Source organism: Microcaecilia unicolor, chromosome 3 (genome assembly GCF_901765095.1).
Source record: "Microcaecilia unicolor chromosome 3, aMicUni1.1, whole genome shotgun sequence".
In the NCBI taxonomy this organism is placed as follows: Eukaryota; Metazoa; Chordata; class Amphibia; order Gymnophiona; family Siphonopidae; genus Microcaecilia; species Microcaecilia unicolor.
In genome coordinates, this window is record NC_044033.1 from 370405370 (window position 1) to 370428008 (window position 22639).

The 22639-nt window shown below is 41.4% G+C and overlaps 1 protein-coding gene across 1 annotated transcript in view; it reads left to right on the forward strand.

Moving 5' to 3' along the window:
• Positions 1–22639, forward strand: part of NKAIN2 (sodium/potassium transporting ATPase interacting 2) — a 716137-nt gene that overhangs the window by 607709 nt on the left and 85789 nt on the right. Inside the window, exon 5 of the mRNA XM_030195117.1 lies at positions 3054–3114. Coding sequence (XP_030050977.1) covers positions 3054–3114 — 61 coding nt within the window. The remainder of the gene's footprint in view (positions 1–3053; positions 3115–22639) is intronic.

Below are 22639 nucleotides of genomic sequence, written 5' to 3' on the forward strand. Positions count from 1 at the left end.
TCTAAAAAAGACTCCCCATTCTGTGGATCTTCCCTTCTGATGATGTCAGTGGGGTGTTCTGATCAGGTGTTACCAGGATGAATGGCATCTCTGACTTCGTCACCAGATGAATCACTTGAAGTGTTTACGAACCCCACTCTTTTCATTTTACAATGTCTTCTAGATCTTTTATGGGTGTCCATCCAAGGATAAACATACCCTTTTGTATAATCAAATTCATCTCTCTTGTACTTAGCTACTTTCTGCCCTCGTATTTCAGTGATGTATTTATCCAATATTTGAGTGTGTTGCTGAAATCGCATTTCGAATGTTGATGGTTCTTTATTTTTTAATTGGCTGATTTTTAAATCCACATCTAATTTTTGTACTTCAAGATCTTTCTTGAGTCTATCTAATGTCAATAACATCAGATCAAGAGAGCATCTGGATATTATGTTGTTCCATTGTGTGACGAATTCTTTGTCTTCAAGGAACCGAGGTTCCTTGTTCCATGTTAATCCACGTGGCACCCGTTGAGCGTGACAGTATTCCATGAGTGTTTTGATGTGATATAGGGTCCGTGCCCACATTTTATTAATTCTCAATAGGTCATTCCAGTCAACCATGTCCTCCTCTTCACCCTCAGTAAATATCCGTTCTCCGCTCATAATTTCAGTGATCCTGTCATTAGACAGCCCGGACTTAGATGCCCACCAGGTAGCCATACTTTTCCCCTAATATAGTACAAATACTTTAATAATTCTGTCATGCTCAACGGGTGCCACCTGGATTAAGATGGAACAAGGAACCTCGGTTCCTTGAAGACAAAGAATTTGTCACATCAGAGCATCTGGATATTATGTTGTTCCATTGTGTGATTAATTCTTTGTCTAAGTCCAGGCTGTCTAATGACAGGATCAGTGAAATTATGAGCGGAGAACGGCTGTTTACTGAGGGTGAAGAGGAGGACATGGTTGACTGGAATGACCTATTGAGAGTTAATAAAATGTGGGCACGGACACTATATCACATCAAAACACTCACGCAATGCCGACACAGCCCATTCAAAGTGAATGGACTGTGTCGGTATTAACGCACCGTCAGCCAGTAGCGCGACTTTGTAAACAGGGGGGTTAGTCTTTACATTCAGCTTGTTTGTTGGTTATTAACAAGATTAGTCTTATGAAATATATGCTGATAATATTCAGTTTTTTGTTCCCATTAACTCAGTCAAGGATACAATAGAAGTGTTATACTTCCAGACTTTAAAACGATAGATGTTTGTGAATAAATTGTGTTTGAATACGGATAAACTGAAATTTTGTTTTTGTGTGGATCTCCTGCTTTGCAAATACCTAACACAATTATTTGAAATGGTCATTTAATAACGGTTTCAGATTCTGTCTGTAATCTTGGTGTTACACTGGATTTACAGTGAACTATGCTAAAATAGTTTTAGCATAGTTCAGTCTTTTTTTTTAACTGAAAACGTCACGATGTTTAAAACTGTACCTGAGGTTTGAGAATGTGTGTACAGTTTATCATGCTTTGATTGCACCACATTTTGATTTTTGCAAAGAATTAGTATTAGGGATTCCAAAATCTGTATTAAGACCTTTACAAATTGCTCAGAACTCAGCTACTAGAGTTTTGACAGGAGGTGGTCACTTGGATTCCATCACTCCATTGCTTTATGAGCTACATTGGTTACCAATTAGCTATCGGGTTCAGTAAATCATGTTGCTATGGGTGTACAATCTCTCAATCATGAAGTTCCTATGTGATAGTCTTAAGGGCCCTAAGGTCTGAACATCATTATTTACTGGATGTTCCAAATTTTCATCCGGTCCAATTATGCAAAACTCTGGAACAGATTCTTTCAGTGGCTGCTTCTAAATTACGGAATTCTCTACCTCTGCGCATGGCAAATACACACACTGACACTACCGTAGGGCCCTTTTTACCATAGCTTGGTAAAAGGACCTCTTAATTAGCTAATGAGCTGCTAATTGGTGTTAACCAATTATTGGCTATAATTAGTACTAACTGGCAGTAATTAGCAGTTACACATGTAACTGGCCCTTAGTCAGTATTCTATATCACACAGGTGCAAATTCCAGAGTGTGCACCTGCAAGGTGGCCGTGAACCTGATAGGGGCATGGGTGTGTCAGGGGCATGCCTGGAAATAATGTACAAGGCTATATAATAGTTGCAGTTATGTACTTAACTACCAACAGGTAGATGTGAGCATTTACACCAGCCACTTGGCTGGCATAAAGTACTCATGCCTTAACTTAGACGCATTCATTCAGATTTATGCTGGTATTTTATAACAGCAATTGCACAGTCAATTGCTGTTATAAAATCAGCACTTAGCACACATCATCCCGGTGCCCAATGTTAGGTGACCTCTTGAGAATTAACCCCATAGGGCTAGATTCTATATATGGCGCCTGAAAATTCCGCCTGGAAAAATATATGCCTAGGTGTATTCTAAAAAGCACACCTCAATTTTATAGACTAAGCTTAAATTTCCACATAGTATATAGAATAACGTTGAGCGCCTCTCAAATGTAGTTGCGGCCATTTACGCCATGTTTAACTTGGCGTAAATCCCAACGTTTAAATTAGGCACAGAGAAGGAAAAGTCTATAACAAAGTGCATAGATTTTAGAAAAGCCCATGCCCCACCTATGGCCTTACCCCCTTTTCAACTATGTGACTTTGAATTTAGGCACACCACATTACAGAATACGCTTAGTGAGTTGTGCATGTAAATCTTAATTAATACCAATTAGTGCTAATTGCTTGTTAACTTCTAATTAACAGTGCTGATTTGCTAATTATCAATTAAGTTACACGCATTGCTATAGGATACGCTTCGATTTCCACATGGAAATTATGGTGCCATATATAGAATCCTGGGGATAGTGCTTTCTTCTGAGTATGAAACTTGATAGGGCTGGAGAAGTGAACATTAAATACTCATTTAATTACTTCTCAGTCCCATCACAGTCTAATGTTGTATCCATTTACTTTAAACCTAAAACTCATGTTCTTACCTTCTTTCCAGCTTGCTGGCTTCATCTGTGCCTGTTATGTTGTGAAATGTATTACTGAAGAGGAAGACAGCTGTAAGTATAAAAATAGCATTACACTCCCCAATTTCTACCATCTACTTCTGGTCTAAATGTTATCGCCTCTGCTTTTCTCAGTATTTGCCGTTTCAGTTCCTAGTCAAGTGCAGCTTTTCTTCTGAAAGGCCAGTGACTGCATTTGGGCTCACCACCAGATGTATATTGATCAGGAAAAATTAAGAGGATTAGAGAAAACTATGTGGAACCCTGGAGGTAAAAAAAAAAAAAAAAGAGATCATATACTGCTTTTTTTATGTCACAACCCTACATATATTTATTTATTTAGACTTTGCTCACACCTTTTTCAGTAGCAGCTTAAGGTGCGTTACATTCAGGTACTCTTGATATTTCTCTGTCCCAGGAGGGCTCACAATCTAAGTTTGTATCTGAGGCAATGGAGGGTTAAGTGACTTCCCAAGATCACAAGGAGCAGCACTGGGATTTGAACCAGCCACCTCTGGATTGTAAGACCGGTACTCTAACCACTAGGCCACTCCTCCACTCTTTACAGCTAGCTGTGTCACAAACCATAAGTCTGCAGGTGGCACAATGGTAGTATTAAAACAATCACCAGCAGAAAATTTGAGAGACTGAGATCATACCCAACATATCCAGGCTTATAAGTGATTTTCATTTCTTTCATGGTATGTGCAAAACCTAATCATTTGGAGACGCCACCCTTAGTTAGAATTTAAGATGTGGCTATGACCCAGCCTGTACCTATGGGCAGAATGCAGAAACAGTATTGGCAATAGTAGAAAACTAAAAATATTTTCTGTTTTCAAGATTTGATGTAATCATTTAATATGCCATTCTGTTGCTGTAGAAAGACACACTTTGATTACATGTAACGTCATCAATAGTGTCTTGCCTTATGCCCCACAATATGTACCCTTTGAGATACATTGGTTCAATGTTCAGTTGCAGTAGCCAATTATTTTTTTAGATACCAACTGTAGTATTGAAAGAATACATATATTCATTGCCTCTGTACATATAAGCAGTAGCGGTAAATATGCAGGGTCCATTGATCAGTGATGGCTATATTTATGTTGACGATTTTCAGCCATATGGAGGACAATTCTATAAAGGGACACCTAGATTAAGGTGCCTATTCTGTTAAGGAAATTAGGTGCTTTGTTGCCGCATGGCTAGCAGCAGTGCCACACTCACACACAGGTTGTAGGTAAAAGTCAAAACACCTTTGAGTCAATATTCAAAACAATTTAACAGGCCAGAAACATCCCCCGGCTGGTTAAATTGCCCGTTTGGGGCCAACCGCTAATTTCAGCTTCACTTAACCAGTTAGTGCTGCTCAAAATAACTAGTTAGCACTAAGCTGAAAACTGACTGTTTGGGGAGCATTCCAGGGCTGATGTCGGCACTTAACCGGCCAAGGTCACCGCATCATTAGAACCACATAAAAGAAAGTCAGTGACACAGAAACATCCACCCTCACAATTGTTGCCCCTACATTAATTTCTTTGCTCAATTAGAGCATTATGACGCTCAAGAAAAAAGAACTGAGGTGGAACCAGAACCAATAAAGGTAACTCAAGAGAAAAGACACCCCCAAAGCACTGATAAAGAAGCTACTACTACTACTACTACTTAGCATTTCTATAGCGCTGCCAGGGTTACGCAGCGCTGTACAATTTTAGCATGGGGAAGGACAGTCCCTGCTCAAGAGAGCTTACAATCTAAAGGTTACAAACTATGTAGTCAGTGTAGGTAGCTTACAATCTAAAGGTTATAAGCTATGTAGGGAAGGTGGTTAGGCGCCAAAAGCAAGGGAGAAGAGATGGGCTTTGAGTAAGGACTTGAAGATGGGCAGGGAAGGCGCATGGCGTATGGGCTCGGGAAGTCTGTTCCAGGCATAAGGTGATGCGAGGCAGAAGGGGCGGAGTCTGGAGTTAGCGGTGGTAGAGAAGGGTACAGATAGTAGTGATTTGTCCTGAGAGCGGAGGTTACGGGTAGGAATGTACGGGGAGAGGAGGGTAGAGAGGTAAAGGGGGGCTGCAGATTGAGTGCACTTGAAGGTCAATAGGATAAGCTTGAACTGTATATGGTAGCGGATCGGGAGCCAGTGAAGCGACTTGAGGAGAGGGGTGATATGAGAGTATCGATTCACGCGGTAGATAAGACGTGCGGCGGAATTTTGGACAGATTGAAGGGGGGATAGGTGGCTAAGCGGAAGGCCAGCGAGAAGAATGTTGCAATAGTCAAGACGAGAGGTAACGAGCGAGTGGACAAGGGTTCGGGTGGTCTGTTCAGAGAGGAATGGGCGAATTTTGCTAATATTAAAGAGGAAGAAGCGACAGGTCTTAGCTGTCTGCTGGATATGGGCAGAGAAGGAGAGGGAGGAGTCGAAGATGACTCCGAGATTGCGGGCTGAAGAGACGGGGAGGATGAGGGCGTTGTCAACACAGACGGAAAGTGGGGGAAGAGGAGAAGAGGGTTTGGGTGGAAAGACAAGGAGCTCGGTCTTTGCCATGTTCAGTTTCAGATGCCGGTTGGACATCCAGGCAGCGATGTCTGAGAGGCAGGCCGAAACTTTGGCCTGGGTTTCGACTGTGATGTCGGGAGTGGAGAGATAAAGCTGGGTGTCATTAGCATAGAGATGGTACTGGAAACCATGTGATGAGATCAGCGAGCCCAGGGAAGAGGTGTAGATCGAGAAAAGAAGCGGTCCAAGGACAGATCCTTGAGGAACCCCAACAGAGAGCGGGATGGGGGTGGAAGAAGAACCATTAGAAAATACTCTGAAGGTGCTGCTGCTAAGGGATTCCATTTTCAGAGGCATTAACTTTGGAACACAGTTGAAGGGGCCCAACAAAGTAAAATGCCTTCAGGATTCTCACCTACCAGGAGTACCAGGCAAATACTGACTTTAATCGGAGAAGAGACTAAGGATTCTAACACTGATGATGATGTTATCCACTTGGAACAAATGACCTAGCCAATAATACCCCACTTGTAGTGCAGAGAGCTTTCCAGAAGCTTGGGGAGGGGTTAAAACCATTGGTAGCCTTTGTGACGTTCTAACTACTTATGGAAAGAGAGAAGAAATATTACAAGATATTGAGAACTTCAATTAGAGGCTTACTGAAACTAGGTTTTTCAGTTTCGGCTGAAACCAAAACTGCTATTGAAACTGTGTAACCACTTTCGGCCGAAACCAAAACTGCTATCGAAACTGTGTAAACATTTTTGGCCGAAATCAAAACTACGGCCGATTCGTATTGCCTGGTTTCAATCGAAACCAAAAACTGAAGTTCGGTTGTGTGAATGTGAACCAATGAGGCCCACTGGGGATTTTCATTGCTTGCAGTCAGCAGCCCTCTGCTAAACTCAAAGGAGATTGTTACCCTCCAGTCCCAGGAACTGCAAGCACAGACTGACAACTAGGAGAGCCATTTTAACAAAGACTTCTCAACAAGTCTGGCACATTTAGGCTCCGAAGTCCATTCAGGTGTAGTTAAATATCCTCTGAGACAGGAACTTTGTGAGAACATGTAAAAAAAATCATGATTACCAGCTTTTTATGCTTACCCAAATTGTGCAGAAATGATAAGAGAAAGTAGCTTTGAGATGTTTCCCATTTTGTATTTAAAGAACAAGCATGATATAGATTCTTACTAAAACAGGGTAAAAGAGTCCAGACACTGGTCTACACTGTGGATATTATACTAGCCTGATGCATAATCCAGAATAAAAAAATCCTATTCAGGTTACTGAATGCGAGGACTGTATGCTCTGAAAAATTACAATCAAGAGCAATACATTTCTCTGATTATTTTCTAATATATAAACTTAATTTCACTGTAATATAATTTCCATTCTAACACTATAAGTTTGACCAGTACTTGTGCTTGAAAACAATCACTGCAGGTTCCTTTCTAATAGAATCTAGCTTCTGCACGCCAAAAATTTGATTAAAACGCTGCATCTTCATTGAACCCAACAGAGCCTGGAAATTCTTTAGAATCACCCAAATAGTATCCAAGCCAGAATGTTTATAATGAAAGACTATCTTACCTCCAAGCAAAATAGCCTCTGCACACATGGACCTCAGCTAATGAAAACTGAAACTAAAAGCCACAGTGCTTTTACAATGGCGGACTTTGTGCCACATTAGGAGTGACAGCCAATGTCATATCTTCTCAGAAAGGCTAATTCCTAAGGAGCTTATCATCCCAAATTTATAGATTTAAATTCCTGCTAAACTTTTGTATCAAAAGCATTTATTTGGAGCACTCTATTTACCATATAAACTATTAAGCAAAGTCATAAATTCATTACTTACAATCGCATTACACACCAGAAAAAAAAATACAGAGTTGTTTTCCCCCCTTCCCCCCGACTACCTTACAATCCCTCATGGACTAGTGGTGCAGGGCACGAGTAATCTTCATGTCAGTGCTACTCTCAAAATGTCTGCAGCAGTCTCACAAGATTACCACTAGAGGTAATAGCAGCCATTTTGAGAACAGAGCCAGCATCAGCAGGAGCGACTGGAAATTACTCCTGTCCTGACTACACCCCTAGACCACCAGGAATTGTAAGATAAGCCCAAGGAGGGCACCTACAGGGAGGAAAGGCAACTCCTGTTTGGAGCGAGGGAGACAAGCAGAACAAAGCACAAATTTTCGGCTTCCACCAAAAACACATGGTCAGTTTCAACCAAAACTAAAACCATGGCCAGAATCTTTTGTCCGAAACCAAAAACAGGCAGAAAAAGGATTTTAGGTCAGTTTCAGCACCATAACCAAAACTGACATTAGGTTGGCCTCTAACTTCAATAGGTGCTCAAAGCCTAATGTCACCAAGAAGGTTTTAGGTATATAGGAGGATGGGGCAATACATGGAAAAACAAAAGACTATATTGTAATGATGGGCTGCATCTCACTATGGCAGGAAAAAGAATCCTTGGTGAGAAATTCAGACAGTATGTTTCTAGGCATTTAAACTAGAAGATGTGACAGTAGTAAAGAAAGCAATGTAAACAACAATCTTAGCAATTCACTTCTTTACAACATAGTAGAAGGTGAGACTAAACGAAAAAGTATACAGAAGATGAGACTGTCACTGAAATGTAACTGGATAGCAGTGATCACAAACGCTCACAGTCTAAGCAATAAATTTCATGATCTGCAAGCCCTGATGTTAGAGGCAGATTTAGATATTGCTATCACGGAAATATGGTTCAATGATTCACATGAATGGGATGCAAACATACTGGGCTACAGGGGCGTATCTGCGTGGGGCCACAGGGGCCTGAGCCCCCGCAGATTTCGCCCTGGACCCCCCTACCGCCGTTAACCCTCCCCCGCCTACCGCCAACCCTTTCCCCGCCTACCGCCGTCACCTACCCCGAGGTCCGCTCCTGCCGGCTTTTTAAACTATTACTTCAGCTGGCGGGGGACCCCAACCCCCACCAGCCCAGCCGAGGTCTTCTTTAACTTCTTCATCCTCGTGCTGTTAAAGCTGCATGATGCATCCTTCCAGTTGGACGGAGTTTGACATCGCAGCACGTTGTACAGACGTCAACGTGCTGCGACGTCAAACTCCGTCCAACTGGAAGGATGCATCATGCAGCTTTAACAGCACGAGGATGAAGAAGTTAAAGAAGACCTCGGCTGAGCTGGCGGGGGTTGGGGTCCCCCGCCAGCTGAAGTAATAGTTTAAAAAAATGGCAGGAGCGGACCTCGGGAGTAGGTGATGGCGGTAGGCGGGGAAAGGGTTGGCGGTAGGCGGGGGAGGGTTAATGGCGGTAGGGGGGAGGGTTGACGACGATGACAACGACGGCGGGGACACCAGCAGCGGTAGGGGGGGGTTATAATATGCCCCCTCACTCTAGCCCCTGCCCCCCCCTACCGCCGAACCTCAGATACGCCCCTGCTGGGCTATAATCTATTTAGGAAGGAGAGAGATAGTCGGAAAGGTGGAGGAGTAGTTCTGTATGTGAGAAACAATATCAAAGCAACTGAAATACAGGGAACCTTGGAAAAGGAAGAAACAATATGGATTGCCTTGAAAAGAGAAGATGAACCTCTGTCTACATGGGTGTTGTCTACAGACCTCCGACACAATCAGAGTAGCTTGATAAAGATCTGGTTGTATATATATATCCCAAAGTTGGGGGAAAAAAAGGGAAGGCACTATTGCTGGAAGATTTCATCCTGCCAGATGAAGATTGTAAAGTTCCATCTGTTGAATTGGAATGAAGTAGAGAGATCATGTATGCCTTTCAAAGTGCTCTGCTCAGACAAATGATGACAGAACTCACGAGGGAAGGAGTGACGCTGGATTTGGTACTCACAAAAGGGGATCTAATGTCCGAGTGGGTGTCCACCTGGGCAGTAGTGATCAGTTTGCTTTGATATAACAGTTATATCTGCTCTTGGTCCCTCAGCTATATGGTAAGCCGTATTGTAGAAAATCTTTAGCATCATGTCTATGTTAGTTGAATGTTCTAATACGTGCTTATTAGGTGTATCATTAATATTATGCTAACATTGTATTATATCTCTGGTATTTGAATTCCAGTGCTGTTAAATGTGTATATTTTTGATACTCTGTCACGGTAGTTCTTTTATTAGATTTCAATTTACTGATTTCAAGTTTACCTCATTTATTGTATTTATGTTTATTCTTGGTTATTTTACTATTGTTATGCTGTTAACAAAATTGAAAGTTTTATGTCAAACTGTACCTGCTGTACACCACCTTGGGTGAATCTCTTCATAAAGGCGGTTAATGAATAAATAAAGCGGAGGGCAGCCATTCACAGCTCGAAGTCCTGGATTTCAAACATGCTGACTTTAGCAAAATGAGGGAATACCTGAAGAAAGAGCTGATGGGATGGGAAGACATATGAGAAGAGGAAAGACAGTGGTCTAGGCTGAAAGGAGCTATAAAAATGGTTACTGACCTTTATGTGAGGAAAGTGGAGGAGTGGCCTAGTGGTTAGGGTGGTGGACCTTGGTCCTGGGGAACTGAGGAACTGAGTTCGATTCCTGGCACAGGCAGCTCCATGTGACTCTGGGCAAGTCACTTAACCCTCCATTGCCTGCCGCATTGAGCCTGCCATGATTGGGAAAAGCGCGGGGTACAAATGTAACAAAACAAAAAAAAGTACATAGAAGCAAAAGAAAAAGGAAACCAATATGGTTCTCCAAGCAAGTGGCTGAGAAAATAAAGGCAAAAGAGTTTACGTTCGTGAATTCAGAAAAACTCAAGAAGAGGAACATAGAAAAGAATACCGGATGAAACTGAAAGAAGCCAAGACAGATATACGTCTGGTGAAAGCACAAGCGGAAGAACAAATGGCTAGAAATATAAGGAGGGGAGACAAGGTATATTAGTGAAAGGAGGAAGGCTAAAATTGGAATTGTGAAACTGAAAGATGCAGAGAATGATGAGGAAAAAGCAAATGTGCTAAACATACTTCTGTTCTGTGTTCACAGAAGAAAATCCTGGAGAACGACCATGATTGACTGGCAAAGGTACATATGAGAATGGAGTGGATATAGCACCAGTCATGGAAGAAACTGTTTATGAATAACTTGAAATATTGAAGGTGGACATAGCCATGGGACCGGATGAGATCCATCCTAGGATATTAAGGGAGCTCAGAGAGCTTCTGGTGGGTCCTCTTAAAGATTTATTTAATAAATCCTTGGAGATGGGAGAGGTTCCGAGGGATTGTAGAAGAGCAACTGTGGTTGCTCTTCACAAAAATAGTGACAGAGAAGAAGCGGGAAACTACAGGTTGGTAAGCCTCAAGTTGGTTATTGGAAAAGTAATGGAAGCATTGCTGAAGGAAAGGATAGTGAATTTCCTGGAATCCAGTGTACCTCCACTGTCCCTTCATTCCTCTAGGGTATATATATTCAGGTCTTCCAATCTTTTCTCATATGTCTTTTGGCACAATCACCTTTCTCTGGACCACTTCAAGTCTTTTAACATCCTTAGCAAGATTTATTTATTTTATTTACCTATTTTCAGCCTTTGATATACCGCAAGTTATATAAATGCGGTTAATGAATAAATAAAGCGGAGGGCAACTATGCGGTTTACAATTCCTATTGCAGGTACTTTGCACGGTCCCTAATGCAGTGGCGTAGCCACAGGTGGGCTTGGGTAGGCCAGGGCCCACCCATTTATGGCTCAGGCCCACCCAACAGTAGCACATGTTTAGTGGTAACTGGTGGGAATCCCAAGCACCGCCAGCTGAAGATTTCCCCCTGATGGTAATGAAAATGCTACTCTCCACAACACCGGCATCTGTGCATGCTCAGTTTTCAGTGCATGCCTGCTGCCAAGGTGGAAAGAAGCGTTTTCCCACCAGCTGAGATAATTTGTTTTTTTTTGGGGGGGGGGGGAGAGAGAGAACACTTGGTGCCCACCCAATTCTTGCCTAGGCCCACCCAAAAGCTGTTGTCTGGCTACGCCCCTGCCCTAATGGGACACAATCTAAGTTATATGGACCTGCAGAGAGACTTGAACCTGGTTCCCCAGTATTTCAACCCACTACTGGTTGTCACGCAGCAGTGGGAATTGAACTCAGTTCCACACGTCTGCAACCCATTGCACTAACCATTAGGCCACTCCTCCACTCACCAATGACTTGTACAAAGGCATCAATACCTCCTTTCTTCTGCTGGTTACTCCTCTCTCTGTTCAGCCTACCATCCTTCTGGCTACAGCAACTGCCAGGTCTGCACTTCTTTTCTGTGACAAACAGCATACATATACTCACTCCTAGTGGCAGACCTGTGAAGAGTAGAGTGGTGTGTAAGTAACTAACTTTTGCTGATTTGGGGGTTTTATCACTTTTTTATTGAGCTACCAGGTTTTGACTAAGCTCTTATGTTTTTTATGGTATTTTTCTACTTATATTAATTCTATTACAGGTGGTTGCAAAAAATTGACTATTAGGGGAAAACTCTGTTTAAACCCCTTTTTAGATAGGTTTATAAGTAGTTGATTTCTTGTTTAGCAATGTGCACCGAGACACAATTTTGAATGGTACCAATATATAGCTTAGTGGTTTTGTATTGGTACTGATATTACTGCACAGAGCATTTATGCACATATTTAATATTTTTATTTATTTATTTATTTATTTAGATTTTGCTCACATCCTTTTTAGCAGTAGCTCGTTTATATGCACACATCATCACACTGTATATACCTGTCCTATGTATGTAAGTACCTTTTGTTTATGTTATTTAAGCTGAATTGTTTTAGTTTATTGTACTTAAGTAACTATTTATGTCATTAAGAGGATTTTTATGTATGTTTTTATTTTTAGTTTTAACCCCTGATGCATCTTGTGGGCGAAACGTGGCCATGTCGGGTAACTGTTTAATAGACCACTTCTCTTTTTATCACTAATCTGCATTATCTTGTTAAGTCATTTTGAGGGCAGATCCGTGTCTTTTTATTTATTTTTATTCCATAAATGCCAAAGAAAGACCTTGATCAGGTATTTTATATCACATTCATTGTTGGTTTAATCATGAATTGATAATAAATGTGACTGCTGGGCAGACTGGATGGACATTATCTGCTGTTATTTACTATGTTACTAACGTGGCTCATTTTCAAAACTGAAAAAACATGCAATAAAAATGGCATAAATCTGCATTTGGATGTTTTCCCCACAAAAACATCCAACTTGATATTTTCGAAACCAATTTTTAGACGTTGTTCTATGAAGTCCATTCAAATCACAAGGGAGCATGTTAAGGGGGGGATCTGGGCATTCCTAACACTTAGGACGTTTTTCTCTATAATGGAACAAAACAAAGACAACCAGGACTACAAGTTGGACGTTTTGGTCTAGACCTGTTTTATTAACGAATAACCCCCCCCCCAAAAAAAAAAAAAAATAATAATGTGCCCTAAATGACCAGATGACCACTAGAGGGAATCAGGGATGACCTCCCCTTGCTACCCCAGTTGTCACTAACCCCCTCCCACCCCCCACCCCCAAAATGTGATTAAGAACATTACTTACCAGCCTGTATGCCTCAAATGTTATACTCAGGTCCATTAGAGCAGCATGCAGGTCCCTGGAGTAGTCTAGTGGTGGGTGCAGTGCACTGCAGACAGATGGACCAGGCCCATACCTCCCCCTACCTGTTATAATTCTGGTGGAAACTGTGAACCCTCCAAAACTCACCAGAAACCCATTGTACCCATATATAGGTGCCCACTTCACTCATAAGGGCTATTGTAGTGGTGTACAGTTGGGTGTAGTGGGTTTTGGGGAGCTCGGTAGACGAGATAAGTGAACAACGGTGAGATGTGTAACTGGGAGCATTTATGTGAAGTCTACTGCAGTGCCCCATAGCTAGTTAAGTGCTGAATATTGCCCTTATCCAGCTATGCTTTAGCCGGCTCCAGAAATCTGGAAATTCAATGCTGGTGCCTAGACATGACCCGGCATTGAATTTCCAGGTGTAATGTTGCAGTGGTCAGCAAAATGCTGAATACTGCTGGCTAAATATCAGGCCCTTTATTTACTTACACAGAGGGACAGTAATCAGCCGTTACTTCACAGGATTAGTCCTTTTGATTAGTCTTTGTCTCTCTCTCTCCCTCTCAATATAGTAATACTCTTAACAGGACTGGCTCCTAGCTGGGCCCAAACACAGTGGCTCCTTACGCTGTCTTGGGCTCTGTCTAGGTATACACCAAAATCAGGTACTTTCTGAATATACTTCAAGGTTATTAAGGTTATCTCCTACCTTGGCAGTCTTCCTTAGATGCATCATTAACTCCTGGAGGCTGAGTAGAACACACACAGTTTCCCACCCCAGGGAAACACATAGGCTCAGGCTACTCCTCTTCCCTGGCACTTCTCTCAGGTACTGTAGCCTTCTTTCTGCTTATGCTGGGGGGTCCTTAAAGAGGGCCACTCTCTTGGAGGCTTGTTTCAGGGGCTCCACCTTGGAGACACCTTCACTTGGGGCCTCTCTGATCTGTTCTGCTATTGGGCATTTAATCTCCTCCCAGCCTGAGCCTCACCCCTCTGACTCAGCAGATAAATGCCACCTACCCTAAGGTGGCTCACTATCAGCATCAGTGAGAGAGTATTCCTAAGGAAACCTACCTCTGTACCACTCAATCCCTCACACACCTACTTTCCTTTATAGAATGCTTGTGTAACAGGGTATATACCCACCTATAATTTAGACACAGTATTTACGCCATAGAGCTGGTGTAAAGGCCCGCCCTTAGTTGCTGAACATAGGTGCATACGTTTGTGCCCTGCCCATGCTCCACCCAGACTCAGACCATGTAGATGACACCTCTCAAATACACTCTGTGTATAATATGCATGTATTCAAAGAATAGTACTTAAGAGGATTTTGGCATTGATACATGTATGTGCACACATGTACATACTAGTATTCTAATCATTTGCATTTGTGTGCATATTTGGTGTGTAAATGTTGACACCGCCTTTATCCCCATATGAATAGGTGAATGATGTCATTCAAGACCGCATTTTTTTCTGGCCTAAATTAAACTGCTTAGCTATACATATGCCCCCAGATTCTATAAATGGCATGCAAAAGTGTGTGCTATTCTGAGATGTGTGTGCTAACAATCAATTATTGGCATTAATTGGCAACAATTGGATTTGTGCAAGCATCTTGCTCTGCACTATTCTGTAAAGACCTGCATGCAAATCTTATAGTGTGCAACTCAAAAGGTGGTGTGGCTATGGGAGGAGCATGGGCAGGTCAAGGGCGTTCACTAAAGGTGTGTGCTGTATTACTGAATACCGGGGATGTGCGCCTAAATTACTTGCCAGGATTTACACCACATTTCAGCTGGTGTAAATCCTCGCGCCCAAAGTTTGGTGTGGAAATCGTCTCTAAGCACTGTTCTATAACAGCGCCCAACTTGGAGAACTGTGTATGGAATAGCGCTCGGGGTGGTTTTTTTAAGTGCCAAATTCTGAGAGCCATTTACTAAATCTAGTCCATAAGGACAATTCTAGAACTGGGTGCCACAAATTTGGGCCTAGATGCAGCATGCCTTATAAGATGCATGTTATTGCCCCCTCCAACCCTAATATCTGTTGGTCTTGTCTGTCTCAAGTGAGCAATTTAAAGCACCTTATATTTGACTGTGTATGCATTCGGCAATACTGGTTAGAAGTCTGGTCACAGTTGGTAGACATTTTTTGCCTTCCTGGCTCAATCACTTTTAAATTTGTGATACTTACACCATGGTATCTTTAGCGCTGAAGGTAATCTTCTCGCATTGGAAGTCCTTACAGCAAGCCACCTTTCAGGAATGGTGGAACTTAGTGCTTCAAATATACAAGTATGAATCACACCTTGCTAAGCAGTCTCCTCGGTTTGTGTGTTATAGGGAGAAATAGCTACCGCTTGTATCTCACTTCAACGTTGTACAGTGATACGCATAAATATTGATGTGTCTCATGTCTCTTGCATGCTCTACACTCTGATTTGGCTCCTCCAGCTCCCCTCTATTCTTCTCTCTTTTCTTGCTTTTATCTTAACCTAGACATGGATAGTTGTTTTCACCTATGAGCTCCAGGGTTACTTTTTGCTGTAAAGTGTTATCTGTTGTTTTGTTGTGAGCTCTTGTTTATCTTTGTATTGAAAACTAATAAAAAGAAATTTAAACTAAAACACACACACAAAAAAGGCATACTAAATAGAATTATTTAAACAAATATTATTATCTAAACAAATATATTGAGACATTAAGAAATATTCAATCATCGGAAGGTTTTTTTCTTGGCCAATGATGAACAGAGGATCGTTATGATCTGGTTTAGCTCTATTAGATGGTTGTAATCTAGGAGCTCTGTGAGGCCTTTTTCCTTCCAGAACTGAATAAGATTGTCTTGGGTTTGCCCCTGATTTTATGCAGAACTACATCTGTAAACAAGATGTTTTCATCTAGTGGGAATTTTTGGAAGTGAAGAATCTAGAAATTAGCATGTGGCCATTATCTGAAAAATTAAAAAATCTGCCATTTACTGGCAACGCTAAGAGTGGCCTCAGCGCATGGGAAAGACATATGTTGGGGCTACTGCAGGCCATTTTTTAGCACTGTTTGGTAAAAGGGCCCCCTAAGTTTGTACGAGAAAATGGAGGGCTAAGTGCTTTGTCCAAAAGCAAAACAAGTAGCAGCAGGATTTGCTCCAGTCTTCACTGGTTGTCAGCCCAGTGCTCTCACCACTAAGCTGTTCCTCCACTTGACTGATTGTACATCAGTGGCGAGAATATTATCTAGAGGGTTGGAGAGAGGAGTTAGTGAGGCATGTATGATGTTTAGTATGCTTTTATGGACATGCTAATATTTAAAATTATTTGTTATTCAATTTTATTGAAACCACCACAGTGAGTGTAGGCTCAAAGTGGCAGTTGCGCTATTCTAGGCAAAGTATAGTATGGCTTAAACCAGTAGTGTAGCCACAGGTGGGCCTGGGTGGACCAGGGCCCACCCACTTTGGACTCAGGCCCACCCAAAATTGTGACACTCTTGCTGTGGCTGGTGGGGATTCCCAAACCTTTCTCTCCTTGGGCAGCCCTCGCTTTTCCAAATGTCAGCCAGCAGCACTTGCCTTGAGCTGAAGTTGAGACTGGCCCTTCTGCACATACTCAGTTTTCGCACATGCAAAAGCACTGAGCATGCATGGCCTGCCGGCAGCAGCATCAATTTGAGGCAAGTGCTGCTGGCTACCGTTTGGAAGAGTGATGGCTCCTCAAGGAGAAGGAGGAAATCATCAGCTGGCAGGGTTTGGGGATACTCGCCAACTCAAGTATTTAATATTTGGGGTTTGTGGGCAGGGAGAGATGGAGAGAAGAGCAAACTGGAGGGGGACCAGGGGAGGGTGAATTCCATGCCCACCCACCTTGGGCTCAGGCCCACCCAAAATTGGCCATCTGGCTACGCCCCTGGCTTAAACAGCCTGCTAAACCATCCCCATGTAGATGCTTTACCAGTAGACTCTCAGTTCTTAAGCAAAATCTTATTTATTGTAGTACTCATAATAAACAAAGAAAATCCAATTTACAGTTCAGCTGCTTGGACAGAATTATCACCTTCTGCACATAGAGTCTATATAGCCATTTCAGAGGCAAGGAGATGCCCAGAACTTCAGCCCAGCTGAGAGAAAAAGCTGTAACACTCAAAGGGGAATAAGGGGGAGTAACTCAGGAAAAATGAATGGGGAATGACTTGGGGAGATGGTGAAAAAATCTTGATGGAATTACAGTAGATTAAGGAGGGATCCGTCCTAGAACAGCTGCTGATCACAAAGGCATGCTAGAAAGACCGGGACTCTCACACAGTCCAGGAGCAGAGAAGGAGGGCTGGCCCTAGGCTAACTCAGACCTGAGAGCCAATAGGGAAAGCTCACAAGCCAGGAGTCACCTGAAATCATAAAGTACTTCTAGGAACATAGTTCAAAATTCTCTGGACCTTGTCCCACTCTCAGTTTATGCACTAACTTTATCACCTGAAATTGAATTCTGAACTGCCTTGGAAGCCAGAACAACAGGATACTGCAAACTGTGTTTGTGTGTGGGGGGGGGGGGGGGGGGCAGTACACAATGCTATTAGACAATGCAATTAAATACAAATAGTACTCATACTACATATACCTAACAATATACTTTGCCTCCATGAATATTAGGAAGAACAGCAGTATAAAGGTTTGACAAATAAATAGAATATTTTTAGCAAGCAAATGAGCATAAAGCCCAAGTTCATGGTTTGGACTGACTTGTCCTGTCAGTGGCTTCCAGGCTGCTTTTGCTTTCTGCATCTCCCAGTATTACAGCCAGGGTAAATATAAGATCATTTCTGTTTCCTTCAACTCAGATGGATGATCCAGTAATTTTCTGCTGATTCCTACTGCTCCCTAAGTACAACTAAAAGTAATGAAAGTTTCCTTTATATGTTAAGTTTTCTTCTTTTCACTTGTGTGAATAACACCCTGGTAGCTGAATTCATTGTAAGTGTACAAAAGGGCTGAAATTGACTAATTGGGTTTGTTGTCCTATTGCAATCTTGATACATTTTTTTTAAAAGACTAATTTTCTTATAGTATTAGTGCTGGCCAGTAAGAAGAATCTAAAATTGTATTAGCATTCCCAATCAGGTCTTCCTCTGAAAACTTTTAGTTGGAGCAATGAGGTTTTCTATCAAGACAGGTACTTAGGGATTTCTTGTTGACTGTCAAGAGCTGATACATTTCTGTTATTTTACAGCCTGGGACGGAACATTTAAAACTCTTAAATCAGCTCATAGGATTCATAGCACCCTTGTGACCTGCAAGGCAGAACTGGATTTTATAGCACTTTAGTCCCAAGACTCCCATAGACTGAGTTCATTGCAAAAATAGCAGCTGGGAGGTTAAGAGGGTCAAATATAAAAGAACTTGCAGTTTAAAATGAGAGTTCTACATATTCACAGCTGATTTCTCAAACATTATCCCTTATTAAAATGGCCCTGGTACTAAAGAATTTCTCTCACTTTGGAGATGATTCTACACCTAGTGAGTTAGCAGTTTTCTTTCATATTAAAATCACAAAGGCCAGAGCTTTATTTCCTAATTAACTCAAGATGTAGGGTTTGATGCTGTCATTAATACAGCTAAGATAGCTGGTGATAGGATCTGGTCAGATTTTTTTTGCCTATTGACTGGGTTTTAGTTAAGTCCCTCATTCAAAAATATTCTAAATCTTATTGTGTGTTAGAACTTTCACTTGCAACATACAGGTAAAAACCCAACACGGGCCATGTTTCGGCATGCAGGCCTTCATCAGGGGCACCTCATATAGAAAACAAAATAAATACAGAACATAAGGGAGCATCACATGAAATGGAATAAAAATTATAATAGACAATATTAGAATATCAAATAATAATGTTACAGAAAAGGCATATTCAATAGTTGCTAAGGAGTGTGGCCACTGGCTAGGCACTCATCTTTGATGGTCTCACACCCCCACTTGAATTTTTGACCCTTCTATTCAAATGAAGATTGGGAGAGATTGTCATCACACCTATTATGAAAGATCTTAAGAAATCTAGTGGCATGGTATCTAATTATAGGCCGGTTGCATCCATTCCATTTTTGAGAACTGTCTCTTCATGTTCAAGTGAACAGCACTGTGTACGTCTAATAGCGCTATAGAAATGATAAGTAGTAGTAGTAGTAGTTATGGAAGGTTTGGCTTTCAGCTGAATGATTATTTGATAAAATATGATGTATTGCATTTCACCCAATCAGGTTTCAGATCTTAGCACAGTACAGAGATGGTTCTGATTTCAATTTTTGATAGAGCCAAGCGTATAGGGGGAAATTCTATATATGGCACCTAAAAAATCGGCACATAAATTAGTGCCGACTAAGCATATTCTATAATTGGTGCCTAGATTTAGGTGCTGATTATAGAATATGCTTAGTTGATAATTCAGCAACTAAGTGCAGAGTGATATACTTAGGGTGCAGAAACCCAAAGAGAGATACTGAATAGGAGGGGAGAGATTAGTAAGCTTGACTCAGGAGAGAGACCTTGGGGGTATTGGTGGCAGAGGATATGAAGGTGAAGAAATAATGTGACAAGGTGACGGCTATGGCCAGAAGGATGCTAGGCTGCATAGAGAGGGGTATAACCAGCAGAAGAAAGGAGATGTTGATGTCCCCCCCCTCTACAAGTTGTTGGTGAGGCCCCACTGGGAGTATTGTGTTCAGTTTTGAAGGCCGTATCTTGCTAAAGATGTAAAAAGACTGGAAGAGGTGCAAAGAAAAGCTACAAAAATGGTATGGGATTTACGTTGCAAACCATATGAGGAGAGACTTGCCAACCTGAACATGTGAACCTTGGAGAAAAGGAGAAACGGGTGACATGATACTGACGTTCAAATATTTGAATGGTATTAATCCGCAAACAAACCTTTTCTGGAGGCAGAACGGTGGTAGAACTAGAGGGCATGAATTGAGGTTGAAGGGGGGCAGACTCAGGAGTAATGTCAGGAAGTATTTTTTCATGGAAAGGGTGGTAGATGCATGGAATGCCCTCCTGCGGGAGGTGGTGGAAATGAAAATGGTAATGGAATTCAAACATGCGTGGGATAAACACAAAGGAATCCTGTTTAGAAGGAAAGTGGAGATTGGGTGGCAATGCCGGTAATTGGGAAGCAAAACCAGTGCTGGACAGACTTCTACAGTCTAAGCCCTGATCATAGCTGAATAGATATGGGTGGGCTGGAGTGTACATTTTAAAGGGCTTTGATGTTAGCTTCAGTTTTAATGCAAGAACAGTGCTGGGCAGACTTCTACGGTCTGTGTCCTGAGAACAAGGACAAATCAAACTCAAAGGACAAGGACAAATCAAAGTATCACATACCATGTAAAATGAGTTTATCTTGTTGGGTAGACTGGATGGTCTGTTCGGGTCTTTATCTGCCGTCATTTACTATGTTACTATGTAAATCTATGCGCATTCATTTACACCAATGAAAACATGGTGTAAATCCCAGCACACAGATTTAGGTGCACTGAGCCATATTTAATAACTAGATGCCTAAATTTCAGAACACCCACAAAATGCCAATTTCCCCTCTCATAACCATGCCCATTTTTGCCTACACATGTTAGAAGTTCGGCGCACATTGTTCCAGAATACGCTTAGCGAGTTGTGCACCTAAATTCTAATCAGTGCCAATTAGTGCTCATTATTGCTTGTTAAGTGCTGTTATCAGCGCTTATTAGCTTGTTAAGCTTGTTATAGAATCTGCGCCGATATCGGCGCCAATCTCTAGGCACACTATATAGAATCCAGGGGATGGGGGAATTCTTTGTATGGTGCCTAAAAAATAAGCACTGAAAAAAGTGCTATTCTATGTAGTAAATTTAAAACAAATAGGAGAAAAGATTTCTTCACTCAGCGTGTAATTAAACTCTGGAATTCGTTGCCAGAGAATGTGTTAAAGGCGGTTAGCTTAGCGGAGTTTTAAAAAGGTTTGGACGGCTTCCTAAAGGAAAAGTCCATAGACCGTTATTAAATGGACTTGGGGAAAATCTACTATTTCTGAGATAAGCAATATAAAATGTTTTGTACATTTTTGGGATCTTGCTGGGTATTTGTGACCTGGATTGGCCACTGTTGGAAACAGGATGCTGGGCTTGATGGACCTTTGGTCTTTCCCAGTATGGCAATACTTATGTACTTATAAGCTGCGCTTATAGTTAGGCATGGTTTATAGAACAGGGCTTAGGTGCTGGGGTCGCACATAAATTTAGGCACGGCCATTTGCATCAACGAAAACGTGGTGCAAATGACCACATCTAAATTTACATGTGGTGCCCCAATTACACAAGTAAAACCAAGCCACACCTACGCTCCATTCTGAAACACCCATGACCCTCCAATTTCCACACCCCCTTTTTGAGCCACACATATAATTTAGGCATGGATCCAGCATCTAAACTTACGAGCATACATAAAAATTAAATCTAGTTAGTGTCAACAATTGCTTGTTAAACCAATTATTGGCACTAATTGGCTCATTATTCAATTAAATTCCACATGCTAATTGGGAGCATGCCCAAATTTGTGCACAAAATTTTGGGCAGTTTTTGCAAATTTGCAACTTGAGCTTTCCTCAGTGTGGATCATGATATTTTGCTTTCTGAATGTAACCAAATTGGAATTGATGGTACTGTTTTGAGTTGGTTGAGAAGTTTTCTAGTCACCAGATCTGACAAGGTTAAGCAGAGTGGGGTCTTATCAGACAGCTGGAGCAACCCCTGCGGAGTTCCACAGGGTTCTCCACTTTCACCCAAGCTGTTTAATGTTTTTCTTTATTCACTGGACTTAGACTTGACTAGGGAAGGTTTCTTCACTCATAGCTATGCAGACGATATTATTGCAATGATGCCGGTTTACTCATCTTTGGTTCAGATAACTTCTGTTGTTCAAAAAAGCTTAACGTTAATAAGTTCCTGGATGTTGCAGTACAAGTTGAAGATAAATACTGATAAAACTGAATTCTTGTTGCTTGATAATAATCTGGATCCATTGTTAGATTATGTAATGATAGGTCAGACTAGATATTCATTATAATGTGTGATTAAAATTTGGGGGTCTGCTTAGATCAAACTCTTTCCCTTGAATTTCATGTTAATGCTTTGACTAAAAGTTCTTTTTTTCTTCTGAGAAAATTAAGACATATCAGAAAATGTTTTGAATTTGAACAGTTTAGGTTACTGGTGCATTTGCTGCTCATATCTAAATTGGATTGTTGTAATCTCATTTATTTGTGTTCTAAACAAACTATTTAAAAATTGCAGATGATTCAGAACACTGCTATAAGATTAAGTTTTTCTTTGCAGAGGAATGATAACAATTCTTTGTGTTATGCAGAACTTCATTGGTTGCCTATAAAGAAAGGATTTTGGTTAAATTTTCTTATGTGTTATATGCAATTTTAAATGGTGAATATCTAG